The 27,081-nt window shown below is 37.9% G+C and overlaps 1 protein-coding gene across 1 annotated transcript in view; it reads right to left on the reverse strand.

Moving 5' to 3' along the window:
- Positions 1-27,081, reverse strand: part of ksr2 (kinase suppressor of ras 2) — a 75,286-nt gene that overhangs the window by 37,618 nt on the left and 10,587 nt on the right. Inside the window, exons 3-5 of the mRNA XM_056745396.1 lie at positions 26,895-27,045; positions 15,551-15,586; positions 13,491-14,022 (exon numbers count right to left, since the gene is read on the reverse strand). Of these exons, the coding sequence (XP_056601374.1) occupies positions 13,491-14,022; positions 15,551-15,586; positions 26,895-27,045 (719 nt within the window). The remainder of the gene's footprint in view (positions 1-13,490; positions 14,023-15,550; positions 15,587-26,894; positions 27,046-27,081) is intronic.

Raw genomic sequence — 27,081 nt, forward strand, 5'->3', positions numbered from 1 at the left:
CAAATAAATCTAATTGAACTTTGCGGATCCACCACTGTTAATCTGGATGGCGGGGTGTATGAGCGTGTAACAAGAGAACAAGAAAGAAAAAGAGAATTCTGCAAGAAGCCTGGCATTGTCTGAAATCTGCAAAAAAACATTGCGCATGGTCTGAAATGACTGTTCGAACAAAACAATGTGTTTGTTTTAAAGCATATATTAAATTTGACATTTTTAAGTAATCAATAAATGTGAAAGATCATCTTTATGAGTGATTCATTTTTAAATCAAATCCAGATGGGATGTTTACCAGAAATAATGTCTGTAGTAGAGTAGGCGGGGCGAGACCGTGGTTCGAGTCCGGTGAGTAATTGTGAATTAGCGCCAGCTGTGCGCACACCAGCCTCGAATCACGTAGGAGATGGGAGCATATAAAAGGAACGAGCGACCGGACCGTCGAAGAGAGAGGACCGGGCCCGAACTTATGTTAAGTTTATATTTATGTTCTTGTGTTTTGTATTTATGTTTTGTTCGCCGGCGGTCGTCCGTGAGGGGCCGCCGGCTGTTATTACTTTATTAAATGTTTAAATGTTTGCCGGTTCCCGACTCCTTCCTTCCATTTTAATGAATTGTGTTATAATGTCATTTGCATTCTTTGGTGGTGGAACTAAATTATCATTAATCATCATAAACAAGTGAAATATTCACAAAAACGTTAATGACTTATTTTACTACTGAATTATTGCAATTCTCCATTAAAGGAACAAAGTTGAGATTTTAATGATGAGGTTGTGAATTTCAACCAACGGCTCAGTCCATTCCTCTCCCTTCCCTTTTGAAGAACTACAGCGGCTATCACAGGACAAAGATGTCATCACATTTCCGCTTCTTTGCGAAGGAGATAACTTACTGATGAAACACGCATTATAGAGCAGTTTGTCCGTTTTTAGGTCTACCGGAGAAACAACATGGTGAAATCCATGTAAGGTAAGCGAGGAAGCCACTGTAATGGTGTTGTTTTTGTAAAGCTGTCAAAGATTTTGGAAATGATGTGTATGTCGTTCTGTGTGTGGCTTTGTTACTGAAGATGATGACATGTAAGTATTCCAGTACAGAAGGCAAAAGTGTGTGGATGTGACAAACACTGACAGCAGATGATAGGCAAGGGCTGTGTGTACGTGTGTGGGGGCTGATGGTTGGTTTTGGGTTAAAAAAAAAGCTTGACATACCTGAAAGAAATGAATACAAAACATTCCATCAACAAACGACTGAGTCAGCAGGAGACACTCAAGATGTTTCATTTGAGGCATTTAACGGTAAAATACCCCAGAGTTGCTATACCAGATATAAGATAAACCAGGTAAACCTACCACTAAATACCACATTTAAAAACAACATTATTCGCAATTTTATTTCTGCCTTTATGTTTCGTGTTATAAATGTGTTGATTTTATGTGTAATGTAACAGTTGTCCTTATGTGACACTAGATGAATATAGTAATGTTTGATGTGGTCTCTCCCTCAGCAAGCCTACCGCTAATAGGAAGGAACAGGTATACTTAGTCTCCATTAAACAACGTTCATTATTTGCAGCTGTGCTCGTCGGAACGACGGGAAGAACGTGGCACAGAGGTGAAGGAGAGGAGCAGGGGGCCACTATCATTTCTCCACTTAACAAGGTTCTATTTTCAAGATAAGAGCTCCGTCGCTAAACATTACACCAAACAAAGTGTGTACGTGTCTGCGAGGATCTGTTCACCTGCGATTGTGTGTTGTGCTTATGAAACAATATGTGTGAAAATATAAATGACATAGGTTGGTAATTCAGCAAATATTAAATAAAACTCTAATGTTGTGTTTAAATCAAGATTTGCCTAAGGTTTATGGTTTTAACCTGCTTACTAGCTCAATCATCAACCTAGCAACACCCTAGCAACCTTATAGCAATGTGCTAATGACTTCCGACAAAGCCTTTAGCCAAAAACGTATAGCGGCTAATGCCAACGCCAGTACGCAGGAGACCAGAGGCCGTTTCTTTTGAATGGATGTCAATGGAAGAGAAGCTTCACCTTTACCCAAATAAATCGCTTTTGTGAGGAAACAGCTATTCGTTTAGGAAATGGACAGCCTGTCCATTAATGTTCAACATGTTTTACACCAAAAACTTCTTGGTTACGTATGTAACCTCAGTTCCCTGATGGAGGGAACGAGACGTTGTGACGAGAACGACAGATGGGGTTTGCCTCTCGACACAACGTCGAGAGACCGACAGAAAGGGAACTACTTTTGTTGGGAACAATATGTAGATTTTACTATGATAAAAAATGAACTTTTTAAAGAGAAGGCAGAGTAGCGAATGTTGCTACAGGCAGGACTCACTTAAGCCATTATCACAGAATTTTATAGTAAAATTGAATGGTGGATTTCAGGTTTTAGCCGTTATAAGAACCCTTGAATTGTAATAACTAAAACTGCATGTACTGTATGCATATGACACTGATGCAGTTTTATGGAAAATAAAGACGTGAGTAATGTAAAATATGATATTGTATATTTGTTGTTGAATACAAATAAAAAAAACAAGAAATACATTAGAAATTTAATGACAATGCAATTTAAAGACTAAGGTAAAATAAATAAATAAAAAGATATGGTTTCTATGACTTCCAGATTTCAACAAATTAATTACATTTACAAATGCCGTCATGTGGTCTACTTTAAACGATATCGGTATACCAACAAAATCTCTTTTCTTGTGTAATATGTATTTACTATATGAACAAACAAATCCATGTGAAACCGATTGCCATAAAACTGTGAACTCCAGCCAATGACGCCACTGCCCTTATATGATTGGTTGAGGGTGATCCATGTTAGCAGTTACGGTTTCTCCTATGGTAAGTATTACAGACCATTCCATCTACCTATATAGAGCATCTCTGCTTATAAAAATCCTTGGGGACATGATAGCAAACACCCAACATCATTTAGCACAAATCTGGCAATTCTGTGAACATTAAAAAACGTAATATAACTTAAAATACTATATACACAGTAACTTGAAGTTATTAAAAACCCTGGTTAGTTTAATCCTTCTCTTGTCATTCAAACGGCCTATGGCATTATTTTTTTCTTATACTTTTTTCTTATACTACAGAAAAATGTAAAGTTGCAATGTATGGTTAAAATGGTAGTAGATTTTTTTTTTAAAGTGTTGTGTGGTATATTCTGTGTCGTTTGAGCGAACAAAACAATATTTTACCAAAGTTTAAAATAGGTTTCTATATATGTTCTTCAATAGACTCATTTGTACCTTCAAAACGCTTGAAACATAGTACACTAGCTCCAATGGGTTGTTTTTTTAATGGTTTTGTGTTTTTTAAGCTTAAAAAGATGGTCACCTTCTACTGGCAACATGCTGGAAATTTTTCAATAAGGATTTAGATCCTTACATAGCACCGAGGCTGCATTACTAAAAGTAACAAATTACATTCTGTGCTGCCTGGATTCTGGTGATGGGACTATCTTAGTTCTTTTGGATCTCAGTGTAGCATTTGACACGATAGATCATACTATCCTATTAAATCGTCTAGAGAAAGTGGTCTGCATTCACGGGGTTGCATTAAAATGGTTTTCTTCATATCTTAAGGGACGAATATTCTCAGTAAAAATGACCAAAACACAATTCATCCACAACAGTGATCACATGTGGTGTCCCACAAGGTTCCATCTTGAGTCCACTGTTTTTTTCATTATACATGCTTCCTCTTGGATCTATCTTTCAGAATCATGATGTATCTTATCATTGTTATGCTGACGACATACAATTTTATCTCCCTGTCAAGTCTAGTAAAGGACACTCGATTTTAAATCTTATTTCCTGTCTGGGGGAAGTTATAATTTGGCGGTCCTAAAACTTTTTAATGCTAAACGATGACAAAACAGAGGTCATTGCTTTTGGATCTTCTTTGTGTGTTGCTGAGATCTGTAACCAACTAGGCTCCTTGTCTTTAACACTACAAAACAGGGTCAAGAACTTAGGTGTTGTCTATGTTGCTAATTTATTATTCGATAAACAGATCTATTCCGTTGCTGTTCTTTTATCTCCGGTCCATCGCCAAATAAAAACATTTTCCCTTGAAGAAGGACTTACAAATAGTGATTCACACAATGGATTTTAAGGTTTTGTTGTTTGTTTTTAAGTCTCGACATGGGTTAGCTCCCCGGTATATTGTCGACCTCCTTGAACCATACTCTGTACCAAGATCTCTCCACTGTGGAAACCAATGGCTCCTTTCTGTTCCTCGATCCAGGTTGAAGACTCACTTATTGCTCATGGTATTGCTTGAGAATGTTGGGGTTGTATTGTTGTTATGTTTTATCGTGTTCATTTTAATATTTGTTTGTATGAGTTCTAGTTTATTTAAAAATATTTGTATACTGTAAATTATGTTTATACATTGTACAGAACTTTGGCACAACGTCCGTTGTTTTTGTATATGCTCTATAAATAAACGTGAACTTGAACTTGAACGCTCCCATTGTAACCAGGAAATCTAAAACACATTCTCCACTGTCATTTAAAAAAATTGCATTTTAATTGTGAAAACAGAAACGATGGTAACCACTGTATATTCTTCTAAGTGGACACACCTGATTCTTATGGTAATAATGTGTAAAAAAGCAATATAACATAAAGAGGCGTTTCATTCCCTAAACTATATAAATTAGTCCATGGCTCTTTAAATAAGCAACAATTAACACTGTGATGGAACTAATAAGTCAAACCTCTGTCACACGACAGCGCATGCATCTTACCATGATAAAGGCGCACTGAAAGTGACACGGATGGTCTGCAGATACTCGTTCAGGGTCTCCCGGATGGTTTGGGTCTGACAGCTCGACTCCCTTTTAGCAGGACACGAGTGTGATAAATCAATGATGCGGAAGGACGTGACGGAGGCCCGAGCGCTCTTAAACACTCATTTAAATTCATAATCATGATTCCAATCCGGGTGGCGGGGAGAGAGGCTCATTACGAAGGCCAGACCGAGGAGAGGCCAGCGGCCACACCGCTGGGTATGTGTCTTTAACCCGACCGCTCACTAATGGCAGAGAGATACAGGACTCCCATTAACATTGATGAGCTTTTCTCAACACCACAATCACTGAAACACAGTCCTAAAACACACAATGGAACGTTTACAGACCGACATATGTATGTGCACACACATACAGAGAAATTCAATTCAACAGAGATCACGCTCACACACAGAGGGAAAATTAAATTAAAGAGAAATCCCACCTGCCCAATACAGTAGCAGATCTCTATTGAGTATATATTAAAACCATTTATAAACGCAAAAACGAAACAAAAAATGAAAAAATATTGATTGCATAAAAATAAGTATTTTCACTTCTTCAGCATCTATTAATGTCAAAACATGTTCATTTCAACATACACTTACACATCTGTTAACATTAGCTAATGCCAAATGAACTGACATGAATACCTACTGTAACATTAACAAAGAATAAAAAATGCTGTTAAAATATTGTTCACATGCGTGAGACATGAATGAGACATTGTTGTAAAGTGTTATCAAATCATCACTGAAAATAAGAAATTCGAACCAATTAAAAAATCTTGATAAAAAATGCTTAATTGTCGTATGTTCCAAATCAGTGGATGGTTCATCCAGAAATGAAAATTCTGTCATCATTTACTAACTCTGTTGTCATTTGAAACCTTTATGACTTTCTTTCTTCCGCAAAACAATATTTTGAAGGAGTTGGTAAGAGAACAGCACTGGACCCCATTCGCTTTTATTGTATGAAAACAAAACCAATGCAATATCTTCTTTTGTGCTCTGCAGAAGAAGAAAGTCATTCAGGCCCCCAATCGTCCACCACAATGTTTATATCCACAATTGACAATTTTTATCCAATAAAATATTCCAGAGCTTGGAATAACTTTAAGGATGCATGTTTATGAAAATAACCGATTTTCAGTTGATTTAGGTTAGTTTTGTTTAATTTCAAGTCATAGTATGTCATCTTGAGGCACCAGTAAGTCCCAGCCCATGGGGTTGAGAGATATGGTTTAAAAACGTATGGAATGTAGAATGTAGAGAATTACCCAAAATATGCTGATAAAAAATCAGGTTTGATCACTTGGTGCAGGTGTGTGATACCAATCACAAAAGGAATGGGATGTTTTACCTTTACTCGGAAAGTGTCAGGTCGTGTTGAGTGGTTTATGAGCTCTGTTTGCATACAAGGGGCATGAAACCCAAAACTGCTCATAAAATAAGGAACCTATGCATATGGAAACATATTTCACAAAAAGTGAAACATATTTCACAATTCAGCTTAACTTCACGGATCATGTTGCAAGCACCACCTGGTCCTGCAGATTCATCCTCTACAACATTATATAATAAATAAAATTAGACCTTTCCTGTCCGAGCATGCTACGTAAGTCCTATTCCAGACTCATGTTCTGTCCAGACTGGACTACTGCAATGTGCAACTGGCTGGACTTCCAGCCTGCATAGCCAAACCTCACACGTCCCTCCACTCTTCATCAAGTTAACATTGGCTCCCTATAGTCGCTCGCATCAAATTCAAAGCTCTGCTCTTGGCCTACAAGACCACCACTGCTTCAGCACCCCCATACCTTCACTCGCTAATACAGCCTTATGTACCGGCCAGACCCCTTCTCTGGATCTGTTTCACATTTGTGCAATGATCTGTCAGCTGCTATAAAATCCGCAGATTCTGTAGCCCTCTTTAAGAATCGGCTGAAAACACATCTCTTCCATCAGCACCTGACCGATTAGTTCTGACTTCTATCTCTTTACTAGACTTTCTATCCTTAAAAAAAAACTTAGCTTTGAATACTGTGGTAAGCTATATGAGACCAGTTTTACTGCACATGTGCTTTTTGTTGTCCTTATGTTGTTCCAATTGCTTCCATTGTTTACCTCATCTGTAAGACGCTTTTAATAAAAGCGTCTGCTAAATGACTAAATCTAAATGTAAACAACCAAAAACATATACAAATGTTTCAGAGCTAGACACAAAACAACAAACATATCCTACACTCTTAAAAACAAAGGCACAAAAGGTTCTTCACAGTGATGCAAGGTTTTCCAAAGAACCTTTTTGGTCACACACATTTCTTTAAATTTTATTCACTTTGAAGAACTTATCTAGTATTTTTACAATTTTAAACCTAACAATGTTTTATGTGTAATGCAAACTTTGTGTGATGCTTGAAAACTATGCTCACGCTATCTTTAATTTTGAATAAATTATTACACCATTAATGATGTTTGCATAAACATAGAGAGGTTTACAAAGATGTATGGCAGTTACAATAATAACATACACATATGCAAAATGTGCACTGGCATTCCGCTGCATAACAATGTGTTTGATGTTATGTTTGTATGACTTCTGTGTGCCCGAGGCAACCCTCTTATTTCTATACCCTTTATATTGAATCTCAGCACTGCATTAGCCCTGAACTACACCACGATGATCAAACGCTGGTACGCTCCTCATCTCATTTTCTAAAGTTTTCGGCAACAAAACAAAAGAGTGAGAGAGGTGGTGGAAGACGCACGGGCAAGTGAAGGTAACACAGCTAAACAGTTCAAACACAGAGACTAGCATTGCAGCGGATGCAAATTTTTCAAGTAATCCAAAGCAGAATGGCTTGAAAAGAAAAAAAGGCTACAAGGCGTGATTCATGCACCTCCTCCTCCGTATGCCAAACGTTCCCTGTCCTCTCCGCTGTATTTACCAGTTGGAGTCTTCCGAGCGCTTCACATTTACCATGAAGACAGCGTTTCCCCCTCAAACGCACACATAAGCTCATAATCTACAGCGCAAGTGAACTCTTTTACACACACAATTAAAGCACACATGCATTCTTATGGACAATTTTTTATAAATATAAACATTCTCAGTTCTCAGTATCCATAAAGTTTGGCGTACTTGCTAACGTTCACTTTTTTAAAAACATGATAAGTCAAAGCTATACAATGCAGGAACATTGTTCGGGAGTAAAGGCCAGTTAACACCAAGAATTATCATCGTAAAGTTGCAAAAATGTATTTGTTTTATTTACAGTATTTATATAGCACTGTTTGAGAAAATGGACCCGTAGTGCTTCATCATCTTAAAAAAGTGTGACAAAAGATTCTTTACAATTGACGCTTTACGACCAGATAAGTTCAGGAACAAAGTAACGAAACGAGTAAAGAGGGCTGTCGTATGCGTACGAAGTTTCGCTGATCGCATTCGCACCAAAAGGAACCATTTAATGACATAAGTCGGTTGACAGAGACGGAATTTAAGGGAATCTGTCGAACAATGACAAACAAAAGAGTGATGGAGGATGCTGTGTTCGGCCAATCAGTGTTTGCTTACATCACGGGTCGTTCTTATCCTGCTGGTTAAGACCCTGCCATGGAGAATTGAATAATTGTATTCAACGGTTCTTTAAAGAATCATTTCTTTCTCAGCATTTTATAATCTAAAGAATGTTTTTTATAGTAAGAATCAAATTTGTTTATAAGAATCTAATGTTTCACCTTTTATGAAACATCATTGTGCACAATGTACAATCAATAAAATAAGGACAGCATCAAATAACATAACATCATGACACACCGCCATGACATTAAACCACTACACAGTACACAAACCATAGTTTGACACATTTGTTGTTGTTTTAGTTGTTGAACTCTTTTAGTCCAAAGGCCATATCACATTAAGTCCGAAATTTGCGTCTGAAATTACAGTACGTTAAAAAATAAATACGACCTCACCTTGTGTCAATCACATATACACACTGCCTCTGATATTTTTGTACGTAATAAAAAAAATTGGACTGGGTTCGATTCATTTTTCGCATATGTAGCAAGCATTCAGAGATTCCGTACAAATGAGCGCCAAGTATGAAAAGCCGTATACGAATATTTCAGAATGTATGTGCAAACCCCTTCAGTTAGACCTTGACCTAAAAAAACTTTTATTTAAAGCATAAATTTAAAGGGACGGTGCCTCTTTAAAATATAAATCTGTCTGCATTTTCTCACCATTCCGGACCTGTATTACTTTTGAAGAACATTGAACCCTATTCACTGTATGAACAGAAAATCACTGAAACCTTTCACAAAATATATTATTTTGTGTACCACAGATAAAAGAGTCTTACAGGTTTTGTACCAATATGGTAATGAATAAATGATGCCTTGATTGAGGATGTATTTTTATTATTGGGTGAACTGTCCCTTTAAAAGGACATTGGAGTCTACACCACAGCAGTAATAACAGTAATAAGACAGAGAAATTATATTGTTGGTAACATTTTCAGAAAATTAAATTAAAATTATCATCCATTGGTATGCTGATATAGTTAACTACAAAGCAGACAAGACCTGGGTTGTTGCACAATAAGTTACTAAAAGCAGCGCCACTACTAACATTTAAATGTTGACTACGTCATCTTAAGTGACGAGTGTCATTGGGAAGCTACAGAAAAAAAACTGCTAACTGTGGACTAGCTCATCAGCTAGGTGACTAGCACACAAGGCCTGAGAGACCGACATGTCGACGCTCATTAGCATAGCAAATAATCCTTGCTAATCATCTCTAGAGTGAAGAAGCACTCGGGTTGAGAATGAGAGCGAGAGAGAGGTGACCTGGGAGCATACGCAAAATGATCAGCCATCCACTTCATGCTAAAAAGTTTAAGAGGTGACAGAAGTGTGTTTTCGATAAGACAGAGAGAACATGACGACCGCTGAGTGTTGCACGTATGTGCACAGGTATGAGCCAATGAGATACAATAAACTCGAAGGGGCTGAATTTCGGCAGATCAAAAATCGCAAAATCACTAAACAAATGAAACAGTTTAGGCTTTAGAAAAAAATCCAATCAGTTACGATCCAATCACGTAAAGCCAAAGTTACAGAATCGGATGACATGCAAATCAAACAGCGCTAATTTCATCATCTCTCGCTTTTCCGTTCCAGCACTTCCTCCTTCGAACCAGCCAAATATGATAAAACAGCTGTCAAGCATTCCACACGCAAGACTCCTCTCGACATATCTAGCGGCGTTATGAAAACACAAGCGCTCAGCAAACAGAAGGAACTCCACGCATTTCATATGACACCCTGAGAGATGACATTTACGTTGACACTTATGAAGCATCTGAAATACAACAGACGCATTCTCACGGTCTCCGTAATGAAGATTCTTTTCAAAAATGTGGAAGGAACGCCGTGCTCGACACGCTCGTGCATAGCGAGAGGATTCCTCTGCCCTCTCTCATTAAAAAATCTCTCATTAGGAATTCTGAAGTGTGTGCGAGAGGTCACAGGTTAATGTGAGCTGTCAAAAGGTCTGTAATTATGAGCGAGAAACATGGTGGGCGCAGGTTCACGGCCCATTCTTCTCTTCGAGATGTGGACCATTTGCCAAACGTCGAAAACATTCCACAACACGACCACGCAACAGGTCTTGGGGTCTGTAAATGCAAACACAATGCTAACCGGACTGAAACTTAGCTCAGACAAAGTCAAATAAAAATTCTGTCATCACCCTCATGTCGTTTGAAATCTTACAAATATTAGTGGTTTTTTGTTCATACAAAGGAAGTCATTAGGGGTTGATGTTGTTTGGTTACCAACGTTCTTTAAAATATCTTCTTGTTTGTTCTCCAGGAGAAAGAAGGTCATACAGGTTTGGAATGACATGAGGTTGAGTAAATGATAGAAAAAATATGTTATAGATGAGTTTCAAATTGCATGTGCCCCAAAGACATTCTCAAATGTGTTCAAAAACTGTTAGTTAAAAGAGTAGCTAACATGAACTAATAATGAGCGATATCTTTTTACACTCTTTATGAGTTTTTTTATTTATTGATGGTTTTTAAATGCGCATTAAGCAAAGTAAACAGTAGAGATGTAATAATTTACTAAGCTCACGATGCACAATCATTTTTTTTACAAAATGAGTTGAGATCAATTAGAAATGAACAAGTGCCCTTTTATTATTTCTCAAATGTTGCAAATTTCTTCGTACAATAAAAGTATATTTAATGTCAAATAAGAAAACTAAATTAGAATTTAAAAACAAATGATAAATCATATAAAAAATAATAATTCAGAAGTTTTTTTAATACTTTTAATATGAACACACTAAGACTTTGTCTGTGCTTTTACTAATTTGGATTTTTTTTTTTTAAGAAAAAAAAACAAAATATCGGTGCTTACCAAGTCTGCAGTAAACACAGCAGGCCCTGCTGTTCAAAACATATATTGCGATATATTTAACCTCTCAGCTAACTTGAATCGTCATATTATAATCGATTTTCAACCGTCTGGTGATGAATCGTTACATTCCTAGTAAACAAATTCAGAACAGAACATATTAATAAATGTAGAAGATGTACTAAAATTGCTAAATGCTGTAAAATGTCCTTTTTTGTTCATGTGAACTAATGTTAACAAATGCAAACTTGTTGTAAAGTGTAAAAATGACACACAATAGTCAATCCCATGTATTTAATACGTTCTTATTTGCTTTTCTCGAATATTCGATTTACTCAAGAATGTTAACGTGCCTCACCAAGCTTCAGTCTCATTGAAATTTTGTCATTCATAATCATAATAATTTCCCACGTCCAGGTACACGCTGCATACACTACGAGCTAAAGGCATTTCATTAAGTCGCCTCAAATCAATAGAAAGTCTAATTCCGTTGTGATTCAGATATGAATTAGGTGTGTGGCTTATTAATTTCACTGAGAGTTGCTGTTCACCACAATGTTCCATTATTTTATGATTTTGCCAAACAGCTGTACTAATGAAATATCTGAAACTCCAACTCATCATTTACTGAAAAAGAAAAGAAATGGAAACACGCCATTTCCCATTAAGCTTAAGCAAACATGTAAAAAAAATGTAAATTAGGTATTAGCACAATTATGGTGAAGTCGTCTGCAAACTCTGATGAAACAAACCATTACCAAGTCTTTCAATAAAAGCTACATCTTCAACAATAGCAGGACAACAATGTGGCTTTGACAGACAAGCATGCTCACAGACATAATAAAAGTCTCCAACCACTGTTTTTTATATGTAAATTATGGGACGTTTTGGAGAGTTTTGGTTTTGTTTGGCATATTCAACTCATTTCATTTATTTTTTGGTGGTGTTTTTTCGTGTGTGATTTGAATTATTACTTTCACCAGCAGTATTAAGCTCTTAATATTTCACAAACCAAAACAATACCAGTCAACTCGAAACAAACAAGAGACCTGCATGACAGTGGCCGTAAGGTGCAAAACAAATTGACAAATTGCGAAACCAATAACAAATCTGAAAACAAAATCAAAATTCTTGAATCTACAAATCTGAAAATAAAATAAAAATCATAAAACACAACAACAATTTCAGACACTTCCTGGTTGTATGGTTTGTTAATTTGCTTTTAGATTTTGCGTTTACAGATTCGTAATTTTGATTTGGTTTTCAGATTTGGTAATACTTTTGCAATTTGTTGTTTTGTTTTGCACCTTCCGTCCACCATATGTTCTTGAAGATCAAACCTGTCAAAATGTTGCAGAATTCATGTCAAATTTACTTGAGAGACATTTTCTATATTTTTAATACATGTGCGTCATGGCAAGGTACCTCCTTCTTAAAACTAAACATATCAGAGCCTGATCACAAACTGCCCTTTGGATAAATCTAGAAGGTCTCAAATGGACAATGCAAGTCCCAAATTAAGTCTGCTGGAGGTATAGGCACAGTTCTGTCCTGATTGGATTTCCCCATTTGCTGGCATTCTGGAGTCCAGGCCCTTATTAAAAGAACATGAAGAGGGGTCTGGATCATATCACAGCATAATAACCTAATGCCATTGAATCCAGTTTACTGATCGGAGCAGGCATAAGATAGGAAGCCATCATCCATACACACACACCACAGGCTGTGTTCCAAAATCTAGAGAGCCGCCTTGTAACGTCCAAATGCTCCTGCCTTCATGAGATACCTTCATTGCCTTCTATGGCCCACAATGCTATGCATGTGAATGGTTGAGTCAACACAATCTCGCAGACAAAAAGTAACTTTTTTATGAGGTGGTTTATTTCGGCTAATTCATTTGAATTCCTGCAACCTCATTTGTACATTTTAGTACGATTTGCTTTCGCGACAGTGACACCAGGTTTAGGGGCGGGCTTCCGTATTGCTTTATCTAGTAATCATATGTTTTTGTATTATTCACAAAGTACGAATTTATAAGAATTAGCCACCTCGTAAAATAGCTACGAATTCAAGTGAGATCAGGTTGGTTGTGGTCAAAAGAACAAAATGGTGCCAGAGAAACTGGCTGTGAAAATTTTTACTTTTACATGTCTAGTGAGACGTTAGTTTCATCGTTTTAAACATGAGATATATTGGGGTGTACAATGTACTGTTACTCACTTGGGCGTCTGTGCGTCATCTATTCTGTTCCCAAGTTGAAACTCGTGAGATTTACTGCGGTGCAGAGCAGTGAACCCCGGCAGAAGGTGAATGAGCTTCCGGTTGGCAGGCGGTGGTGTTCCGGGGGCCTTCAGTTTATTCCTGCGCCTGACCTGTGGCGTCCCTGGAGGGGTCATGGTGTTCACTACTAAGGGAGTCCGTGGAGGTGTGTAAGCAAAGTGCCTCTGTCTGGGGGAGGGAGGAAGAGAGTGATGTCCGGTTTCCAGAGGGGAGGGGAAGAGGCCGTAGTGAGTGTCTACGGTCAGCCGGTCCGTCTGGGACTGTGGATGCTGGGAGAAGAAGGGAGGCGCCAGCGCCTGAGGGCTCTGGCACAAGTGTTGACTATAGCGGGAGTGCAGTTTAGGACTCTGGGAGAGCTGGAGACGCACCCACTGACTGTGGTCGGCTTGCCCCACCGGGGTGTTCTCTTTACCCGACTCAGAAGTGGGCCACTGAATGGACCAGTCCTGCTTAGGCTGGTTACTGCTGGATCCTGTGGACATACAGTATCAGTGGTGCATGTTAAAATGAAAAATAAAGCCTTAATAAACATGTACAGTGTAAGGAAAGGGATGCTAGAGGAGAGGACGAAAAGAGACGAGGCAAAAAAAAAGAGACGATAAGGGATGGCAAGAAAAGAGATAAAAAAGAGACAAAACGAGAAGAGACGATGAAAAGAGATAAAAAGAAAAGATACAAAAAGAGAAGAGACTAAAGAAAAGAGACGAGAAGAGACAAGACGAAAAGAGAAGAGACCAAAAGAGATGAAAAGAAAAGAGACGAAACGAGAACAGACGATGAAAAGAGATAAAAAGAAAAGAGACAACAAGAGAAGAGACTAAAGAAAAGAGACGAGAAGAGACAAGACTAAAAGAGAAGAGACGAAAAGAGATGAAAAGAAAAGAGACGAAACGAAACGAGAAGAGACGATGAAAAGAGATAAAAAGAAAAGAGACAAAAAGAGAAGAGACTAAAGAAAAGAGACGAGAAGAGACAAGACGAAAAGAGAAGAGACGAAAAGAGATGAAAAGAAAAGAGATAAAAAGAAAAGAGACAAAAAGAGAAGAGACTAAAGAAAAGAGACGAGAAGAGACAAGACGAAACGAGAAGAGACGATGAAAAGAGATAAAAAGAAAAGAGACAAAAAGAGAAGAGACTAAAGAAAAGAGACGAGAAGAGACAAGACGAAAAGAGAAGAGACGAAAAGAGATGAAAAGAAAAGAGATAAAAAGAAAAGAGACAAAAGAGAAGAGACTAAAGAAAAGAGACGAGAAGAGACAAGACGAAAAGAGAAGAGACCAAAAGGGATGAAAAGAAAAGAGACGAAAAGAAAAGAGACGAAAAGAAAAGAAAAGAGACGAAAAGAAATAAAAAGAGAAGAGACAAAAAGAGAAAAGACGAAAAGAGAGACGAAAAGAGACGAAAAGAGACAAAAAGACACAAAAAGAGACAAAAAGAAAAGAGATGAAAAAGAGATAAAAAGAAAAGAGACAAAAAAGAAAAGACAAAAAGAGAAGAGATGAGAAGAGACTGAAAAGGGAAAAGAAGAGAGACTAAAATAGAATAAGAGACGAAAAGAGATAATAAAAAAGAGACGAAAGGAAAGAAAACAAGAGACACAAAGGAGATAACACAAAAAGAAAAGAGACATAACAACAACAAAAAAAGAGATGAAGAGAAGGAATGAGACAAGAACAGAAAAGAGGATGAGGAAAACAGAAGTTAAAACAAAAGAGTTAAGAGACATGAGGAGGAGAGGTGAGACAAAGTGAGACCCAAGAGGAAGAACAGAAGAGACTAGGTGAGATGAGAAAAGAGCCAAGTACCAAGTACTGTAGCAGATGAAGGATGTCAACAGTGAAGAGACTCAGACTGCATCTATCATGACAAACACACAGAGAGAGATGAGATTGAGACTAACATGAGTCTGAAATGTCTCAATGTAATGATCACTAAAGCAGACTGATAACATATACAACAGTAATGAAAACACAGACTGAAAAAAAAACATAACGTCTCACCTCCGTTACTTTGCAGCTTATCATCCTCCAGTTGTTCTTGAAAAAAAAACATACAGAATTGTTACTTTTTATTCAACAACAAAAGCACACTTAGTAGATTTACCTAAAATATAAAAGATGGTCAAATGTTATCGATTTGGTAGCATCAACTTAACCTCGCATATTCTTTCACAAACAAAATTAACAAGCAAAAAGTTAATACAAGCGTTTTATACTTCCAAAGATCCAATCTCTTTTAATATAATATCTCTATGAGAATATTATTTCATTTATTTCTCCGATGTTAACTGTATAATATTTGTCCTCGCCCCTTATCTCTGGACTCCATTTTATTATAAACAGACAAAGATTTTGAAACAATTTATGCAAATGGTCGTTTTATTCATTTGAAGCTGTAATTTCTGAGCTAACCCTCTTTATAATAGAGTCACCCACACCTTTAATCTGCTGTAGATGTGAAAATTAAAAACTCACGAAAACAAAGCCCTGGGTGAACTTTATCTATTAGTGATCCACCTTTTGTTCCAGAGGGGATGTAGACTTCACTAAACTCCATCATGTTCCCACATTCATATTCCCCGTTTGTCTTTCTTTTTTACCTTCCCTCTCGCACATACACACGCTTGCTTTTCTGCATTGAAGTTATACTTTGCATAACAAAAAGAAAAACACTTGTCCAGCAAAACATGACTAAATTCATATCTGTGGAGTTCATCAGCATTAAATTCCTCAATGTCTTTGCAGTAAAATACTGAGAAGTTTCAGTCATTAAGCTGTAGAAAATGTCCTAAGGTACGCTGTTGACAGATGATTGATGGCGTCTTTATTTAGAGAAAGATGACGGGAAAATTAACTGAAACCCACGCAGTAAAATGTACTGCTGAACTATTTTTTCATTTCTTTTTCAACTGGTCACTGTAGTTCAATATTTTACTTTCAGTAAATGTAATACTACACTTTATTATGATCAGAATAAAAATGTCATCATGAAGATTATATGGAAATGTAAAATGAATGTAGATTGAAGAGGTAAAATAATCTGGATTTGAGAAAATTTGATGAGAAATGTTTCGATATCACTCAATCCAGGGTGTATCCTGCCTTGATGCCCGATGACTCCTGAGATAGGCGCACAAATGGAGACATTTGTGAGATTTTACTCTTTTTTTTCAGGAGGAATATGAGCCTCAGAAGGTTTATGCAAAAGTTTTAATTTGCCCTCCTTTGAATCTCTTTGATGTCTAGAAGAAATAATTAAGATATTAAAGAGATCTCAATTGTGATTTTTCTTATGGATAGAAATAAGATTGGAAATATCACCAGTTCAAACACATGAAACACGTATGAGCAACACATCTCATTATGTCAGGAAAGATGCATGAGATTCAAAGCAACCTCACAAACAAAAAGATGACAGGTTTACCTGAAACATTCTAAACAATACTTTTTTTATGGACCGTTAATACTAAAATTCATTTTACCTACATAACCAACAAACAAATAACACAGGGCTCCAGTGGTTTTTACCATGACCCACGATGCTGTGAGCACACTGCACTACTCACAATTGAGGCCAAGAGCCTTTTACTACACATACAAGGACACTCTAGTGGACACATTCACACTCTTTGATCAGTATGGTTTGATAAGTGTTTGGCACTCTTAAGGACAGGACCACTGGGCATGGCTGAAGGACACTTCTCATGGTTCTCACAGGGCATTGGAGGTGCTCAAATGAGCATTTTAATTATAGCCGAGAAAACAAACAAGCTACTCAAAGTTTGAAAGTAGCAAACACGGATGCTGTGTGACCTGCTTGACCCAAGATGTGCCAATGCCTGCGATGTCAAGTTGCTTACATCAAACATCGAAAACTTATTCAGTTATTTGATAATCTGAATGTTTTGCATAGCACCAGACAAAAACTAAACTACAGCTGGATGGATGGATGGAACCAAACATCACAGGCAGACAGGCAAGACAGAAAGACAGACACACAGACATAGAAATATGATAGACAGACTGACAGACAGACAGACATATACAAAGACAGACAGACAGACATGAAAACACAGAAAGATGACAGACACAAAGACAGACAGACAAACAGATACAAAGACAGACATATAGACAGAAAAATAGACAGACAGATAAACATATAGACAGATACATACACATACAGACAGACAGACAGTAAAAGACAAAGAGAGATAGACAGACAAATATACAGATGGCCAGACACGCAAATATAGAAAGATGATAGAAAGATAGATAGACAGACAGACAGATAAACATATACACTGACAGACAGATAGATAGATAGATAGATAGATAGATAGATAGATAGATAGATAGATAGATAGATAGATAGATAGATAGATAGATAGATAGATAGATAGATAGATAGATAGATAGATAGATAGATAGATAGATAGATAGATAGATAGATAGATAGATAGATAGATAGACACACAGACAGACAGACACTGAGTCTACACCGGACGTCCATGAGACAGACATACCGACAAACAGATAAGACAGAAAGACAGACGAAACAGATAGACAGACAGACAGATAAACAGATACACAGACAGACAAACAGATAAAAGATAGAAATATAGAAGGATGAAGGAAAGATAGATAGACAGACAGACACAAAGACAGACAGACAGACAAAACAGAGAACAGTTCAGAGAACAAAAATAAACATATTATGTGTATTATAAGATTTCTTTTAACATGTGAGGGTAGAACCTGCCAATCAACATTCCAGCACCCCGATAAGGCTGAATTTCGCAAAGACCCTAGAAAACGCCCAAAGTGTTTGAATGTTAAACTTAGACTTCAAGCAATTAATTTGATATATCCTAGGAAATTATCCAGAATCTCCCCCACCAAAATGTATATCCACGAGCAGATAGATAGACAGCTACACAGACAGATAGACAGATACACATACAGATAGACAGAAAGACAAATACACAGAGAGACAGACAGACATGGTGGGACAAATTGTTTCTATCACTGCTAAAACAAGGAAAAAAAGGAAAGCAATGTTTTTTAAAAGGTTGTTGTGTGTATTGTTCTAAACATCTTCATCATCACCTCATGGGGGTCTTGTCTATCATCAATTTTCGATTTCGATTTTCGTCCTGCTGGAGAAAGGTGCGAATGAATCTGTCTGTTGTGTAATATATATAGTGGCTTTGCTACGGCTGTAAGTAATTCCTGTGTTTCCTCTCCCGAAACGATGAATCTTATTGAAAAGCTAACAGCGGATGTCATAGATTTTTCATTTTCACCTGAAGAGGCGCATTCTCCTGTCACAAATATTCCTCCAGATGACTTTCGCCTGCATTTTGAGTTGCATATAAACCTCCCACATGCACAACAGAGAAGCATCGCTTTTCTCTAATAAACACATGGGAAGAACTCTCAATATCTATCTTATGAGACCACAGTTTTGCAATAAAAGTTTGCGTCAAATGAAACTTTGCATCTAGCATAGATGAGTAAATAGGACAGAACTTGTTCAAAGTCCATGCAATAATGATGCTCGTCCCAGCAAACACCTCTAATGATATAATGTCCAAACCAGAGAATGAAAATAAGAGCGAAAGACACTCGATAATGATTCAGCGAATCCTAATAAAACATGTAAACACATCCTTTCTCAAACAATGCATTTGTACCCGCAGTTATCGCCTGGCAACAGCGTCTTACACAACCGCAACAAAGGGCTGCATGTGTACATCTATCCGAACACTATTATCACCAGCACACAATACTGTCATTATTATCAGAAAACAACTCAACACGGGCGTCAAGAGGAATGACCCGTACATTATACCACTAATAATATTAATGAGGTTTTGCTCTAATAATACAGAAATCCGGCTTCATGACACAAGGACTGTGACTTCAGAGTCAAGACGCTGCTAATTATATGAGCTCTCGGCAGATAACAAAAGAGAGACGGACAGAAAGGGACACACAGAGAGATACAGCAAAGACGCTCATGAGATATTTTGAAATGACTTGGTAAATCTCTCAAATCAACCGAGAGGGCTAGGTCATAAACTAAGCAAATGTTAGTCTTCATATCAAGAGTCTGATTCCTACTTCATTTTTACTCGCCCTTAAACTATGGCTAAAATAATATTACTTTTAATTTCTAATTTTCTGTTTGAATAGTCTAAATTGAACCTGGAAGCCAATTTGTGAGAAATTAAAATGCCAAGGTTTGGGCAAATTATTAAACAGTTTGACATGTTTGTTTTAGGAAATTGTGTCGTTTGGAAAATATTTGTAAAATCTCATTTGAAAAATGATTCATATGTCAAGCTGTTGGCAGGTGCGGCTTTGTTTAGCCAGTGAATACACTCATTCCTATTAAAAACCAATAAGAATCAGGAGGAATTTAAGGGGGCATTCTTTTGCTGTTTTTGAGGGCTTTGATTATGTTTTTTGGGTGTTTAACAATGGATGTTCATGTTTCTAATTTAAAAAAAACACCTTATATTTCATATATTCTATTGTTCACTTTCTCTCTTTTCACAAAACGCCAGCATTTCTTCTGGTAAACATAAAGGCCCTCCTTCCGAAATGCTCTGATTGGTAAAGCAGACCAGGTCTGTCGTGATTGGTTCCCTGCCTAGAGCGGGTGTGAAGATGTCTTACCCATACCATATCAGCCACCTTCCGCTTCTCAGGCTGTTGTGATTGGTCGGTCCAAAGGAACAATTAACCCAAAAATGAAAACCACTGTCATCATTTAGTCACCCTCATGTTCTTTCAAACCTGTTTATATTTTTTTGCTCTGTTGAACACAAAACAGAACTTTTAGAATAACACAGGAAACCAAACAGTTGTTTGGTCACAAACATTCTTCCAAATATCTTCTTTTGTGTTTAGTGTACCAATAAAATGTATATAGGTTTAAAACAACATAAGGCTGAGTAAATGATGACAGAATTCATTTTTGGGTAAACTGTCTGTAGTAGAGTAGGCGGGGCGAGACCGTGGTTCGAGTCCGGTGAGTAATTGTGAATTAGCGCCAGCTGTGCGCACACCGGGCTCGAATCACGTAGGAGATGGGAGCATATAAAAGGAACGAGCGACCGGACCGTCGAAGAGAGAGGACCGGGCCCGAACTTATGTTATGTTTGTATTTATATTTATGTTCATGTTTTGTTCGCCGGCGGTCGTCCGTGAGGGGCCGCCGGCTGTCGTCCGTGAGGGGCCACAGGCTGTTATATTAATTTATTAAATGTTTAAAATGTCTTCCGGTTCCCGCCTCCTTCCTTCCCTTTTATGGAGATTTGTTACATTGGTGCCGAAACCCGGGAGGAAGGAGAGACATGCTGTCGGAGAGTCCTGGCGGACGAAGGGCGTCCGCCAGTGGCTGCCCGAAGCGGTGGCTCTGGGGAAACGGAAGTGCACAGTGGAACGGCGATCTTTGCTGCCGCGCCCCTGGGTCGAGGTGGGGTGGCTGTCGTCCAAGCGGGAGCGGGGGGGTTGGCGCCGTCCGCCAGAGGCCGGAGCCTGCGTCCGTCCCCCGAGGGGGAGGAGCAGGGGGCGGAAGTGCCGAGTGCGGCCACCGCCTGCCAGAGGCCGGAGCCTGCGTCCGTCCGCCCAAGGGGGAGGAGCAGGGGACGGGGAACCCGCCCCGACTCCCAGATAAAGGAGGAGCCACCGCCGGCCGCCAGGGGGCGGACGGTCGAGCTGTCCACCGAAGCCCCAGGGCCACCGCAAGGCACCGCGAAGGAGAGTACTCCGGCTGGTTGAGGAACGAGCGGCCGCATGTCGGGGAACCGGACTTTAATTTTTTTTTCCTCTCTCCCCTCTCTCTTTCCGGTCGCTCCGAGGGCTCCCGTCTCCGTTGTCTCGTCTCGTCGCTGCATACCCCCCACCCCCCCCGAAGGAGGGGGAGGGAGCTTGAACAGTCGCGGGGGTACCCCCCGGCCTGTGAGGTGTGATGGGGGTATGTAGTAGAGTAGGCGGGGCGAGACCGTGGTTCGAGTCCGGTGAGTAATTGTGAATTAGCGCTAGCTGTGAGCACACCGGGCTCGAATCTCGTAGGAGATGGGAGCATATAAAAGGAACGAGCGACCGGACCGTCGAAGAGAGAGGACCGGGCCCGAACTTATGTTATGTTTGTATTTATATTTATGTTCATGTTTTGTTCACCGGCGGTCGTCCGTGAGGGGCCGCCGGCTGTTATATTAATTTATTAAATGTTTAAAATGTCTTCCGGTTACCGCCTCCTTCCTTCCCTTTTATGGAGATTTGTTACACTGTCCCTTTAATATTAGACTACATTAAATAACTGCTTCAATTACTTTAAGTTAAACTTGATAAATATCAGAATGTACATTGGGGAATCCCTCAAAAAACTACAAACTAATATCTCCCATTACAATGTAAACGGATAGCAAAAGTGAATAAATATCTCCGCAAGGTCTTCTTTTAAACCAATTCTGTATAAAATAGGAACTGCAGTACTGTCGATAGATTTGTGCGACACCAAGCACCTATTCTACATGAGCACTCGATTGTATAACTAGCATAAGCTGAGATGGTACAGTTATAAAATGTGAACTGCCAAAAAAAAGATTGTAAAAAGTAATTTGGCAAAGAGATCTGAACTGCAAAATACATAAAGACACAAGTCAATTTAAGTAGGGAGGTACATACAGAAGCAAAACATTTGTCCAATAAATGTGTTTTAAATGCGTGGTTTACTGATACACCAGCTCACATTTATAAAATAGGTATCAAACAAATAATAGCATAATAATAAATAAAAAATAAATATGAAAAATATTGAGCTTTTGAGTCAATTGGTCTTGGGAAATGATTATAAATCAACATACCAGACTTTATTCTACCCTGATTTATAGATTGGGCATAGATTTGATCATTGTAAATGCCTCAAATGTAAAAATTTGAATGAATAAAACTCCAGTACTAATCATATAGGGTTTAAACCGATATGAAAGATATTTCATGGATTTCAATACTGTTAATTGAGCTATAATACCATTAAAAATACATGCAACCATAATAGATGTATCATTTAAAACTTTCCTATAAATGACTTTTTGTGATGTTTTGCTTTGAAAGTTTGCTTGTCCTGTTATTCTTAAAAAATAAAGCCACTTGGTTTATTTCAAGTAATGCCCTGACATTCATACTGTAAGTGAAGCTTAGAGTGTCCAAATGATTTTGGGCTTTAATCGTTTAGAAAATAAGCTTTGAGAGGACTGAATATTTAAAGCTTCAAATCTCAAATCTTTAGTAACACGACAGCTCAGAAGAGTGTGAATGCACAGTCACAACAGATAATAAATAAATATGTAAGTTTGCTCCGTCCACAAGCGGCTCAGTTTCATTTGATTATTTTCTTTGCTCTGGAGATAATTTTTTGCTCTGGAGTGTGAGGTGTCATACTGACAAACAATTAAAATGTGAGATTTACTTTAGTATCCCCCCAAAGACTAAACATCCCCCTTTACACCTTCATTTAAGCACTTTCAAGTTTCCATTAGTAGCTTCAAAACAAGCGTGTGTGTGTGTGTGTGAGAGGGGGGAGAGAGAGAGAGAGAGAGAGAGAGAGTGAGAGATGGTTTTAAATGAACCAGATATTGGACACACAAAAAACATGCAGAGAAAAGAGATAGAAATCAAGATAAAGAGAGGTGTGATTTCTAAATGATAACCCTCATTCCCCCGACTGGAATTCCCTCTCTGTGAATCATCTCTGTTGGACATTGAATGAGCCCGTGCTGCGCCCTCAGCGAGCTTCAAGCATCTTTAAGCCATTATTTAAACAAAGCAATCCGCTCTGATCTCACTCTACACTTTACTGAACAGTTTCGCGGCGGGGGATTCAGTTCTGAGTAAAATCCAGGCACTCCGGGAACACGCTGAATGCTATCTAAATTAACTATAGAGCCAATGGAGTAAAGAGAGGTTGAATGAGAGAGTACAAACTGCATTGTGATTTATCACTTCAATGGGAGCCAAAATGTTTGCACAACTGGAACACAAGACCAGTGGAAATGAATGAAACAGAAGTTTCATTTAAGAAAAGTATGACGATTGAAAAACTCACGGCTAGTGATAAGTGTGAGTGATATAATTTACCTGCTGAACAATATGGCAGGATTTAATCCTCTTTGTTTTGTGTATGAGGTTAATAATATCAAACAAGAAGGGCAGATAGGGCTTTGCTGCCACCTGTTGGTCGAATACATCATGACAGTTGCAAAAAAAAAAATTTCACATGTGGTTTCCCTTCTATCTATAACAATTTAGTGATAATCCCATGTGATTGTAAAGATTCATGTGCTATGACACATTTTTGTAAAATTCTTTAAAAAACTTAAATCAAACAAGATATCTAAAGTAACCCGTCTACGAAAGAATATTTTCAGCACTAAAGATCACATGAATACAAAATTCTTATGGCAATTTTTTTTAAGTGAGATCCCAAAAATGATTGTTTATTTTTTTTAGCAACACTTTTTCATAAACATTTGCCAAAGCCATTTCAGAAATTATTTGAATATAGATTTTTTTTTCTTTTTGGTCACAATTCTTATGAATTGTGGGTAGTACACCAGCCATTCTGCATTTACACTTAATTTTTTTTAACAAAGTTGAACACGCACCACACTGGCCATAAGGTCCATATGAATTCAAAGTAGAAGCTTTGGCTTTTGGTATAAATATATAAACTTTAAGGTTCCAAAACATTATCAAAATTCTAATTTATATAACAGAAGTATTTCTTACTTATGCCAATAAGGATCAATGATTTTTTTCACATCATCCTGCATTTCAGCTTCTCATCAGATTTCAGACTGTGAAGTAAACTTTAATGGATATTTCACTCCCTCAATAACAAAATGGAAAGTCAAAAGGAGAAATATTCAAGAATGTGGGAAAATTAACAGTTCTGGGGCACTATTGACATCCATGGACGATTTTTCTGTAGCCTACTACAGAAAAAAACAGACCAATTTGGTTATAAACATTCTTTCAAATATTTTTTTCTTTTAGTAATGAAATGAACATAGATTTGGAATAACTATAATAACATATTGACGTTACAATGGTAGTCAACATCATTCAATTACTCTCTCAGGTACAAGAAGACGCAGTCATCTGCCGATAACCTAGACAACAAAGAATGCTGAAAAGAGCTTTATAAAACCATGATGTTACCTAACATTGTTATCAAACTGTGCTGCATTTCACATTGTGTTGCCACAGTGTCCCCTAGTGGCCAAACTAAAGAAATGAAAAGCAAATTTGTTGTATATACACACAGCTGTGAAATCACAGGAATTTTAGATAAGCCAAAAAATAAAAAATTAAGCCTCAGGGTTCACCAGAATACCAAATCCACACCTGAACATTGTCACCATTTTCAGACTTGCTTTAAATTGACGCATCAAGCCAAAGCTTGCTATATATATATTAGAAGTACCATAAAAACCTTAACCTTACAGTATTAATAAACCAATAACAATGAAAATAAAGCAATAAAAAACTATTCTTACACATACTAATGCAGAGTAGAGGGCAAAAAGTGAGAGCAATATTTGTAGGTTCAATTAAGCCATAAAATATGTGTAAAATATGTAGTATAACACTAATGTGGCTGTTCTGACAGCCTTTCATTGCCAAACGAAAAATCTAATTAACATATACTATTCCAATGATGTGCAGTCACAGGTGTGTGTGCTTATTAAAAAATGTTTTTTTAAGGTGTACATAGTATGCATACTGTGCGCAGTATCCAGACTTTCAGAATGCATAATTTAACTGGATGTGCCAAAATGAACGGGAGAAGTCACGTGACTATCACAGTGAGGTCATGTGACAACAATTTTGAATTCTACAATTTGAAATGTTAATCATGCATACTATTTGCACTACTTTTTTAAATGCAGTCTAACACTAAATAGGAGTGGTGAAAATAAAATCAAGCTTAGGGTTATGATGACCTCTGCTGGAAAATATCTGGTACTACAAGTTTGTTTAATAAAGGTATAAATGAACATATTTTACTCAACCTCATTTCATCTCAGATGCATGGGACTTCATTTAAATATTTTAAAAACGGAGCTCTCTCATTTTGGATCCAAACTCTTCAAATATGTGACCCTGGATGACAAAACCAGTCTTAAGTAGCACGGGAACATTTTTAGTAAAGAAAAGATGCATTTTATGGGTCAAAATTCCATTCCATTCCATTCCATTTTCTACCGCTTATCCGAACTACCTCGGGTCACGGGGAGCCTGCGCCTATCTCAGGAGTCATCGGGCATCAAGGCAGGATACACCCTGGATGGAGTGCCAACCCATCGCAGGGCACACACACTCACTCATTCACTCACGCACTCACACCCTACAGACAATTTTTCCAGAGATGCCAATCAACCTACCATGCATGTCTTTGGACCAGGGGAGGAAACCGGAGTACCCGGAGGAAACCCCCGAGGCACGGGGAGAACATGCAAACTCCACACACACAAGTCGGAAGAGGGAATCGAACCCCCAACCCTGGAGGTGTGAGGCGAACGTGCTAACCACTAAGCCACCGTGCCATCATGTTCCATGAATATATTTAGCAAATTTCCTACCTTAAATATATAAATCTCTATTTTTGTGAGTGGATGTCACAGTGCCTCTGATTAACAACTTTCAAGGCAATTTTCAAAAAATTGGGATTTTTGCACTCTCAGATTCCTGAATTTTAAACGGTTGCATCTGACCCAGATATTGTCCTATTCTAACAACTCATACATCAATAGAAAGCTTATTTACTCAGCTTTCAAATTTTGTACAAATCTAAATTTCGAAGAATTGACCCATAAGACTGGTTTTGTTGTCCAGGGTCACATATTTCTATATTAAAATGACATCATTTTGTCTTATACAGAACTCCAAAAAGCACATACATCCACCATAAAAGTAATTCAAACAACTGCAGTCAGTTAAAAAATGCCTTCTGGAGCAAAATTATGTAAAGAAAAAATTATTAATACTATATTATATGCTTATTTAGCAAAACTAATGTAAACTAACAGATCCGAGTTATAAATTCAAATAAGGCAACACGTTAATAATTTCACATCTCATTGGTTCTCGTACGTCTTGTGATGAAGAACGCATAGTCACAACTAGTCACGAGATGCACAAAAAAGATAATTTGTTATTTGTTTCAGAATGAATGATTTACTATGACAAGAGAATTCTGTAATTCTGTATAAGAACTTCTGCAACTTGTTGAATTTTTCAGAAGCACTTTGGTTCCACCCTGTGAACTCACCTGATTTGTGAGCAGATCGTAGACATGTGAGTGAGGCGTTGAGGCGCGCACACTCATCATCGCTCGCTCCGAACTTCTGTAGCGCCTCAGACACCTGCTCATCAGAAATGTCCAACAGAGCCTCCAGCTTCAGCTCCCCTGGCCCGATTTCCTGGAAAAAACACACAATAAATGATGTGCTATAATC

Source organism: Triplophysa dalaica, chromosome 4, assembly GCF_015846415.1.
Source record: "Triplophysa dalaica isolate WHDGS20190420 chromosome 4, ASM1584641v1, whole genome shotgun sequence".
In the NCBI taxonomy this organism is placed as follows: domain Eukaryota; kingdom Metazoa; phylum Chordata; class Actinopteri; order Cypriniformes; family Nemacheilidae; genus Triplophysa; species Triplophysa dalaica.